Source organism: Morone saxatilis, unplaced genomic scaffold, assembly GCF_004916995.1.
Source record: "Morone saxatilis isolate NCDOM2014 unplaced genomic scaffold, NCSU_SB_2.0 Contig17, whole genome shotgun sequence".
NCBI lineage: Eukaryota > Metazoa > Chordata > Actinopteri > Moronidae > Morone > Morone saxatilis.
Genome location: NW_023339729.1, coordinates 1,525,047 through 1,535,142, shown reverse-complemented (window position 1 = coordinate 1,535,142; position 10,096 = coordinate 1,525,047). Strand labels below are relative to the sequence as shown.

Genomic DNA, 10,096 nt, shown 5'->3' with positions numbered 1-10,096 from the left:
GTTTCTGCCTCTTAAAAGGACGTTTTTCAATCAGTAATAAGTCTATCTTATCTTATCTTAGACTTTTATTATTTTTTACAATTTTTCTATTTTATTTTTATTTTATATGTATGTACCGATATATACATTTCTATTTTTATTCCCAAATATATTGTTAGATATTGTAATATAATTATTATTTGTATTCTTTAATGTCGCGTAAGCACCTTAAGCAGCTGTAACAAACATATTTCGCCCCGGGTGTCAATTAAGTATTTCTGATTCTGATTCTGTTTCTATTCGGTCTGATAACATTTGGACAGTGTCCTCCAAAACTCTATTCAGTTCTCTTCATACATACAATTAATGGAAAATGTTTGAAGATAAGGCAGAAACTCCCGAAAAATCCATGACATGTTTGGTTTGTCCGTTCTGGGCTACTGTAGAAACATGGTGGTTAAACTCTGTGGAAGCCGTGGATCGGCTTCTGTAAATGAAAATTAATAACTAATATATAAGTTAGCAAAAACACACTGATTCCTATATTCAGGTAATTATAAACTAATTAAACCTACTTATGAAAATTATATTCCATTTCTGACAATAGATCCTACTAAATGTTACACGCTGGACCTTTAAATGTAGGCTATTGAAAGGGAGATAATTGAAATGGGCCAGGGATGATTAATAATAATCATAATGCGTGCATTTCATGTCACATTTGAGAATCTATGATACTGAGGGCACTTCAGGCCAACAGTTACAAGAAGATAATGATGAGAATGCCAGCCCCACTTGGACACATTTGCATTAATGGGGATAACCAGAAGCATTCCAGAGGGACTTCTTATGTGGATGGACTGAATTGGCAAGTCTTCGAGTCAGCGTTTAGTCAGTGCCACAAACCATTCAACATCTTAAAATCTCTGCTGCTTTTTCTTTTGCAGACTTAAATGTTAATTGCTAGAAAGAATTTCCTCCCTTCAAGTGGCAGGGTTCAGCCTAATTATAAACATACCGCTCTTCCTCGCTGAAATACGGAGGGTCGTCTTTGGAGAAGTCACTCTTCATAGAGAGACAGCTTGAAGAGCTGGTTTGCTTCTTCTGCTTGGCATCCATCTCTGCTCCGTCATGAGGGTGTGGACTGGCCTCACTGACTTGCTTTTCATAATCTCCTGCAGTGCAGAGGTAAAAATAACTCATATGAAACCAGGTCAAACCATTTATGGTTTTATCTTATTGTTTGTTGGGGAGTGGCATTTCTTAGCAACAGCAGTTAAAGTAAGCTGCAAGACTAGATTTTCTAAAGCCTGAAAACAGAGTCAAGGGGTGGCGCATAAGTCTAGTCTTCTCTTGATTGACAATATGCTGAAAGGTTATTGTGGAATTTTGCCCAATAGACCTTGTTCACAGCAGTACTAATTAAATACTAATTCTGGCTCCGTTCCATTCCAGTCAGAGTCAGGGTGCTGCTACTTGCTAGGGACGTTTAGGGGCATTAAAGTGTCAAAGTAGTTATTTTTACAACAACTTTTATTGTATAGCCTCGGAAAAATACCGGTGACATCAACGGCGGGACATGCTCACCAGAGGTGGTGGTACTCAATAAGAAGGGTTAGGGTTAGTGCTGGTACTCAGTACTGGTGAGTACTGGCCCATTTCAGGCACCGGTAGGACCCCTAATGGCCTGAGGCCCTGAGCCTTGCCTGTTCACAAGCTGTGCCTGTGCTTGCAGAGTCTATCTATTCCCAGACAGTGAAATGTTTATACTTTTCAATCAAATCAATAAAATATGAGCAACTTTACCACCAACTCATACAGAGACAAGAACAAACCTGTCCTCACCAAGTATTTTTAGCATGTTTACACGCATGAAAGTATTGGTATAGTCTCTTTGTTTACACATCTATATTACTATTACAAATACATGTCACAACTAACATTAATTCATGGTCTATAAAATAATGTATTAGCATTTACGAGTCCACAATGTTTTTCTTTTCTCACTAGTACTTCCTTTAAGTGCATGGCCCACCTTAGCCAGTCTATCTGCATTCCAAAGGGCACAATCAAACAGCAGAGAGGACATTTTCCATTTTGCTGGGTTTGAGAAAACAAAGTGCAGAGCACGCAAGATCTTTCAAAAGTGGAGTATCTTCAACTGAGCCTAGAGTATGTGAGAACGCTCCTCAAGATACCACAGAATCATTTAAATGGTGATGCAATCAGCAAAAAAACACCTTTTCAAACTAATGACAAGCACTTGGGGTAGAGCAAATGGTTATATTTAACAATGTTAGAATATTAATCTGATTTAGCTGGTGGAGTGCTAAAGTTGCTATCATGGTTAGCTTACAAATGGCTTCTAGTGCCTCAGCCTACATTATGCAAAAGCGAAGCAGAATAGGGCTGCTTTTACCTACACACACACACAGAAACACCAGTCACAGTAAAGTAATTTCACGAAAGGGTAAAAACAGTCAAAGAGATGGCTGACAGTCAGATTTTCTATGTAAAAGTACTGGATTGTGCTGGATTTCTTACCTCTCAGGTCCCAGTGGATTTCTTTGCCTTGTATTAATACTTCCTAGTTCATGTATGCCATTGTTTCACAACTTCGATAATGCTCAGTTGCTTAACACGTCTGCCTTGTGGACAACATCGGATCACTCCAGATTTTAATTCCGGGAATGGCTAGGTTGTTTGTGTATGGGTGTGTCTATTTTCGTCACAGGGGACAGAGCGAGAGAGAGGCAGAGATCTGGTTTAAAGCACTGCAGTATGAGTGGCATGAAGAGAAAGCACTGTGCCATTCAGACAGATCATAGCCTAATAAGGAAGCAGGGTTGCCTTAGCTTTCTTGAATTTATAAAATACTTTTAGGTATTGTCAGTTTTGTCAGATGTGTGGAGCACACTAACAAAGTTTTATTACACTGAAAGACGACTACACTTGCTGGCTGCTAAAGAATTATCAACTTGTAGTATTAATCTTAAGCAGGTATGGGATGTGTTATGATTTCAACCTTGTTCTTAATGCACCAAGGGAGGCACACAGAGAACAAAAACAGATCCAGACTGGATTTTTGATTTAAAGAATGTCTATTAAACACATAACAGGGCTATACGAACAGTGACAATATATGCAATAGTACAAAAGTTACCCTACATATGGGTGACTCTGCAGCACCAACAAATTATCTCTACGGTCACATTAGCAACAGTAAATATCCAACTATACCCACTGCAAGTATTGTCATCTCATACGAGGGCCACTTGAAGTGTCTTAAACCATTCATTTCATGTAAAGCCCAGCAGGGGACAGGTCCATTGGCTGCAAAGAAAAAACAGATACCATGCAGTCTTATGGAGAAATGAGCTGACTTCTGACTTGATTTATAAGCTCACTAAACAGTTTTCTGGTTTATGGTCTCAATCTCTAGTGTCAGTCTTCTTCCATACAGCATGATGATTATTTAGTAATATTGATGTCCCATTTTTAGAGTAAAATTAGACAAGTATAGCAGGGTATGCTTTAGGCGGGGTACCTTGTGATTGACAGCTCATTCTCAGTGAGTCCGTCCAGCTCAACGCACCAAACTCAGATCAAACTGTCATACTTGGCAGTGCTGATCAAATATGAATCCGGATCTGTTACTGCTTTATCCAAAAAATATTCTTAAAAGTTCCTCTTAAGGTAGCACTACATTTAAAACAGTAAATGTACATTTACTCTTACCTATATGCAATATAAATTCAACTGATGACTTTGTACACGTGAGATGATACTTTATTTACATTCAGGTAAACAGACAAATTATACAGTCCTGATGGACATGGATGGAAGTACAAGGGGACACATACTGTGTGGTGGCAGGTCAGAGTCAGACAACAGAGCAGCACATATCAACACATTGCAGGCTGCATATCCACAATCAACAGTGTTTAAACAGGAAATGAATTAAGTATCGTCAAATTAATGTCTTTGGTGGATGATGGGCGTTAGAGCTCCATTTCAACACTTTCCACTACTTTTGTTGAGTAAAAGTGTTCCTATGAATCCTAATAGCCTCAACTAAGCTTTACTGAACTGCCACTAGTGTTAAACAATCTGAGGAAAATTACTAATTGTGTGTAATTTGTAACATAAAAATGTAAGTAGTCACTAAAATAATCGTTTAATAATCAGGATTATTAAAGTATTTCTGATTCTGATTCTGATTCTGATAAAAAATCTCCCGGCTAGTCAGTGGTCTAAATCAGGGATTTTCAAACTGGGGTAGGGGACCAACAGGGGTCTTTGAATCAATTTAGTAAGTATATATGTAATAGCAAACTGCTAATGTACATGTTCAAAAATAATCATCAGTGTTCAAAGGTGATGGAATATTCATAACCCGTACTGAGCTGTCAACCTTGACTGTCTTATAACATCGGTATACTGCTGATCCCAAATGATAATAAAGGCTACTTGAACTCACACCAGTGTTACTGACGGGCAGACTGACTGAACTAGCTGCTAACTGCATGTCAGGAAACTACACTTGATTGTCAATATTTAGTACAAAATACAAGACATTGTTAATAGGTTAATTATAAATAGGTACAATTTTTAGTCTTCACAACTGAGTTTTAGGAATGATTCATGAACAATAACTTAATTTACTGTGTGCTAAAGGGTTAGCATGGAGTATTACTCAACAGAGAGTATGCTAAAATGTTAGCATGGAGCTAATCTTGGAACCCATCGGCTAATGATTTAGCCTCTGGGGACAATAGGCAATTTTCTGACACCATAGTCTTGGTCCCTTGACTATGATGCGGATCTATGCAGATATCTCTTAATAGAGATTAGCATTGGGCTGATGATCTACCAAAAATACACAGTCGTTAAAAATTAGTCGTTTAATTAATAACTAACATTTTGTACCAAACTTCCCTTTTTCTGACATTGCAATGTAATAAATACAGTATAGCAACAAACAAACAAACAAACAAACAAACATTTATTTCTGCTGCCACAAAGGACCATCATTCACTTGGCCTGTCTTAATTATTTGGTCAGGAAAGTTAATTTGGTTACACTTCATGGGATAGAGTACAAATCATGCAAATAGAGCGGAAAACTCTCCCATCTCTTTCTCTGTTATAGCATTAACAGAATATTTAAAACAACTTACATGTGACATATTGTATCATTTGCTGATGTAAGCGGTCATAATACACATCAAGAAGGCTGCACTGATGTCAACAGAAAAGATACTTAAGGCATATACATATTTTTGTCCAAAACCAAAAATGCAGACTACTCCTTAGTCATAAAAGATCTGAAGAAGAAGAAAAAGAAGAAGAAGAAGAAGAAGAGATAACAATGCAGTTTCCTGCAATCAGAAAGATTTTTTCTTTCAGTTCACATTGTGTTCTGCACCACAAACAGTCAAGAATTCATATCGCATCGTCTTAAAAGATGGTGTTTGGACAACACATTCTGATTTTTTAAGATGACATGTTAAACATTTTAACTGTATCGTGCTATTTCATACTTGGCAATGCAATGGTCCCACATTATACAGTTTTAATTGCCAACTACACTCAAAGAAACATACAACAGTGTGGTTATGGGAAATCCTCATAATCTCTTCTTTGTCATTTATCGCTACTCATAGTAAAGTGTGATGACAGACAGACTCTTATTGCAAACAGTGCCAATGTTGCCAAGGTGCACTTGATTTAGTGACCCCAGATGAACTCTCCTCACTGAAGTTGAATCAGTTTCCTTCACACGATATATCAATAGTACAATGAGAATGGTACTGGTACGGTGTAAGGTGCAATTAGTAAAATAACTGGTGCCAGCTGTGTTACACATGTGTATGTGTGTCTGTCTGTGTTGCAAAAAGTAGATTGATTGACAGGTGGATGTCATGATATTGTTGTTTGAAATTGGTTGGTTCATGCTTACGTAATCACGTTCACATTTTGTTTTAGATGAAGAAAAATGACTGGATTTTAATATTAAATTTTGTTGTAAATATTTTGGCATGCATTGTTAAATAGAGGTACCATATGTCATTTTTCATTTAATCTGGGCAGAACTCAAATACTTTTTCAAGTACGGCCCTAATTCTCTTCTGTGAAAGGTTTGACTTATTTTGAATTCCAATATACTCTACTGTGTTTTGATGATTTTATTGTAGGTGCACATAGATAAAGAACAGAGAATAGTATGAGTCAAAATTAGAGTTTTCCTGGATAACAATCTATTTATTTGCAGTACCTTTATGGTCTACTACTATACGTGTGTTGCTGATCATTTGACTATTTTTCCAGGCAGTGGCTTTGTGTGTGTGTGTGTAATGTGTTAACTGGCTAGTGTTAAGTGCTGGTTTACTCTACCTCCAACAAAAGAGGCTTAATGGCTGTCTAAACTGGACAGCAGTTGTCCAATGCTCACCCAGAGCTGCAGGCTGCTGGTATTTAAGCTTTCTTGCTGAAGAGCCTCAGCCTAGATAGCAGACGAATCTGCGAGCTCATGTTTCATTTGCTCTGGCAGATGCATTTGGCCCCCCTCCCATTCAGACAGATTTCCACTGGTACTGGATTTGGTCGGCCAATCACAAGCATTTGTCTAATATGGGGCAGGTCTGACAGAGGATTGTCACCGGACCAGATTTGAAGTCACAGGTCACAAATTTCGCTGCTCTGGTTGGTTGTAGGTCTATCCAATCCAGTCCAGCCTGCAAGTCCGTCCAGGGTAACACAAAGGCTCACAAAACTCAGTTCAAACTGTCAAAGTAGGCAGTGCTGATAAAATACAATGTAAACCAGTTAAATTCATTTAACTCAAAAAACTGCTGAAACCGATTACATCAGAATTTTTAAGTAACACAAACTCATTTTTTTAGGTCTAAAAAGATTCTTGATTAAGCTGCTTTTGCTAGTAATTTTAAGTAGCAGTGACTTAGTTTTGTACGTTTTGGAAACATTCCTAATTAATAACTTTTTACTCTGTATTTTGTTTTCACAGTATCATTTTTTGTCACTTAAAATTACTTAAGGTACTTGTAGTCGGTTTCAACATTTGAGTTAAATTAACTTATTTGGTTTTACAGTGTATGAATCAAAATTCTGTTCATACATTGCTTATTTTCTATCTTTTCAAAGACATTTTAGTGTACTGTTTAGGTAATTAGAGAAAATGTGTGACAGGGCTGTCATGTGTACAGCTTGAAAACAGACCAAGTACCAATCCAATTGTATCTAGAGGTATTTTTGCATGCTTCTGTTGATATAATCCTCGGAAATCCAAAATGAATTCAGAGGTTCCAGACTACTACACATCTGCGATCTAGTCTGGTGATGCTAGGCTGGAGTCTGCAGTTTTGATTGTTGTGAAAATTGTGAAAAATGATTGACCTGTTATTTTCCAACAAATCATTTGGAATACCATAATAGCAAACACCACAGACCCATTATTTCCCAGTCAAATAAAGCTGTTTCCAATTAGGGGAACACATTCTGCTGTTTCCATACTACCACTCTGGGCCCTGCACTGTTGTAGATATATATGTATACACACATTAGATATTTTGATCATATCCTCTTACGGTCGCTGCTGTGCTTTGTGTGGGCATCTTTCTGTGCACCCAGGCACCTCACCCCCTCCAGCAGCATGGGAGTCCCATGATGTGGGTCTGGACAGAGGAAGAGAAAGGGGTGGGTGCAAAAGGGGGTGAAGAGACAGCGATGAAGAGAAAAAAACACTGTGTTCATCAGTTTGCTGATGTAACATTGTCACCTCTGTCCCATTACTTTCAATATCAGGACACTGAGTGGAGCCTGAGTGGGCTTATATCTTGTATATACATATTTGTTTGTATAATGTCCTTTACTTATGTCTTTTTTATCACACTTATTAGGAGTAGTGCTTCTGTGGAAGTCAAGTCAAATTTATTCATATAGCACATTTCTTATAATGCAAGCTCAATGTGTTGTCCTAATTTTGTTGTAGACTACACAATGGCAATACAGGCTTTCTTTTCTATTCCACTATCAAAAATCTACATAAGTTGGGCCCTGACAGAGGTCAATAAAACCTTGGATTGCCACTGACAATTAAACTTCCTGAAGTGAGAGTTAACATGTCTTTCCAGTAGTGAACACACTGTGTAATCATTACCTGCTTAGAATTAGAGAGTGTGTGTGTGTGTGTGTGTGTATATGTGTGTGTGCGCGCACATACCAATAACCCTGGCCTGGAGTCTGACCTTCAGACTGCTGTCCCTTTTCCCTCTGGTTACCAGAGTGATCTCCTCTTGCAGCACTCCCTCCTGGTGAGTCCTGTACTCGCAGGTTACTTTCACTCCTCCTAAAGAGGGGGAGGGAGAGGGTTTGTCACTTCCTACATATACATTTACTTACAGTTTTTTGCTTGCAATTTTATGCAAGCTTTTTATTTTAATTGCATGCAAGGAGTCTTATCGAGCCAATCAGACGCAGACTTTGGTTTGACGTAGAAGGAGAGCAGTAGCAACAACGATGGGGGACAATGAGCAGTGATAATATTAATAATAGTAACTGTAGTAATAATAATGATATATCATCTGTGGTTTTGGGCAAGTCGACTACATTTATTTAAGCCCACATATCAAATAGATTTTATATTATTTCACAGAAAATGAATCTGATCTGACATGTTATCATTAATAGGCATGTAGATATGAGAATTCAGCTTACAGTTTCGGAAAATATAGACTCAATGCTGGAAAGATCAGTGTAAGTCAGTTCCACTTTGCATCTGGTAAACCTGCTTTCAAGTGTCATGCAGTTTATCCTACCAACAGTTGGTCTAGGTTTATGTAGGCGATCTAAGCGAGTGGCTAAAATGCAAACATTTACAGGACAACTTAGATTATTAGGATATATGGTCATGTTTGTTATATTGTTGGTAACCAATGATCAGGCCAGTAATCTGACCATAAACCTACATGTGTTAGCAAGAACAGGCAAGTCTGAAACCACCAAAGGTCGGCTCACATTTTCCATTGTGTGTTTGGGTATGTGTGTGTGTTGTAGAGAGCTACTACACACAGTCTCTTTTCTCTCTGTCAGTGTCGTTAAAATACTCTGCTGAAACAGAGTAAAACTAAAGACAAGGTGGACGGATAGACGGGGCATTGAGTCAATCTCAGCTAGCCTGGCAAGCCATCATGGTTAACCATTAGGCAGAAAACCCAACAGCGAAATAGCTTTAGCACATCTGTGCACAGCTACACATCTCTGACAGTGACAGCTGTGGTTGTGTGTTACGACCACAGGTTGCACCTCCACCCCTCAATCACATCAGCTATAACCTATCAAATAATAAAGTAAGGGACACATACTAGTTATACAAATGCATGTGTTTGTGTTGTTATGACGTACCCTCCATCGTGGAGTTAATACGATGGACCCGGAGGCTGGAGGACCTTCGGGTCGGAGAGGAGGAAGGAAGACTGGAGAGCTCTTTGCCCAGTGTGGCGCAATCAGGGATGATGAAGACGATCTCGTAACAGTGGTGGCTCTTCAGGAAGCCAGCCTGGAGAGAGGAACAACAGAGTAAAGGCGAGGTACTCACTCATTGAAGCAGCAGTTTTATGTTATAGCTGGAACAGAGGGCTGAGCTCTAAAGTTTATTAATCCACATATACGGAATATATCATCAGCAGCAATGTATCGTAAGTGAGATTTAAAACCTTAATCTCAAAAACACAACTCACCCTGTAACAACAGCAGATACATGTAATATAAATTGCTGTACTTAAAGTACCAATACCTCCAACGTCATAACATTTACACTGATACTGATATCCTGTTACAGGCTCATGTTGTGCAGCCAAAAATCTGGGCTGAATAAGGCAAATGTAAATAAAATTTGCACATTAGGAACACTTCCATTTCATGAAATAGTGCAGCCACAACAGACAGGGAGTCTCTGGTAGGAATATTTTCGCCTTTGTGGCGGGCAAATGAAGGCCACAGTAGTGCCAGAAACTGGAGTTTTGGGCAGCTGGCTGCAAAAGTGAGTCAATCTCCATAAGGCCCCATATTAAAATGCCCAACTTTACAGCAGAAAAAAA

The 10,096-nt window shown here is 38.5% G+C and overlaps 2 protein-coding genes and 1 long non-coding RNA gene across 3 annotated transcripts in view; 1 reads left to right on the top strand and 2 right to left on the bottom strand.

Moving 5' to 3' along the window:
- LOC118327543 (sterile alpha motif domain-containing protein 9-like) overlaps positions 1–2,671 on the bottom strand; it is a 9,173-nt gene extending 6,502 nt beyond the window's left edge. Inside the window, exons 1-2 of the mRNA XM_035660949.1 lie at positions 2,524–2,671; positions 998–1,154 (exon numbers count right to left, since the gene is read on the bottom strand). Of these exons, the coding sequence (XP_035516842.1) occupies positions 998–1,098 (101 nt within the window). The 5' untranslated portion in view covers positions 1,099–1,154; positions 2,524–2,671. The remainder of the gene's footprint in view (positions 1–997; positions 1,155–2,523) is intronic.
- Positions 1–10,096, top strand: part of LOC118327545 — a 21,696-nt gene that overhangs the window by 8,588 nt on the left and 3,012 nt on the right. The gene's annotated exons all lie outside the window — the stretch shown is intronic.
- si:ch211-151p13.8 (UPF0687 protein C20orf27 homolog) lies at positions 3,722–9,555 on the bottom strand (the record flags this gene model as incomplete). The annotated part of the gene is given in 3 exon segments (XM_035660950.1): positions 3,722–7,672; positions 8,221–8,346; positions 9,402–9,555. Coding segments are annotated over 3 exon segments (381 nt in total), but the record flags the coding sequence as incomplete, so codon positions are not given.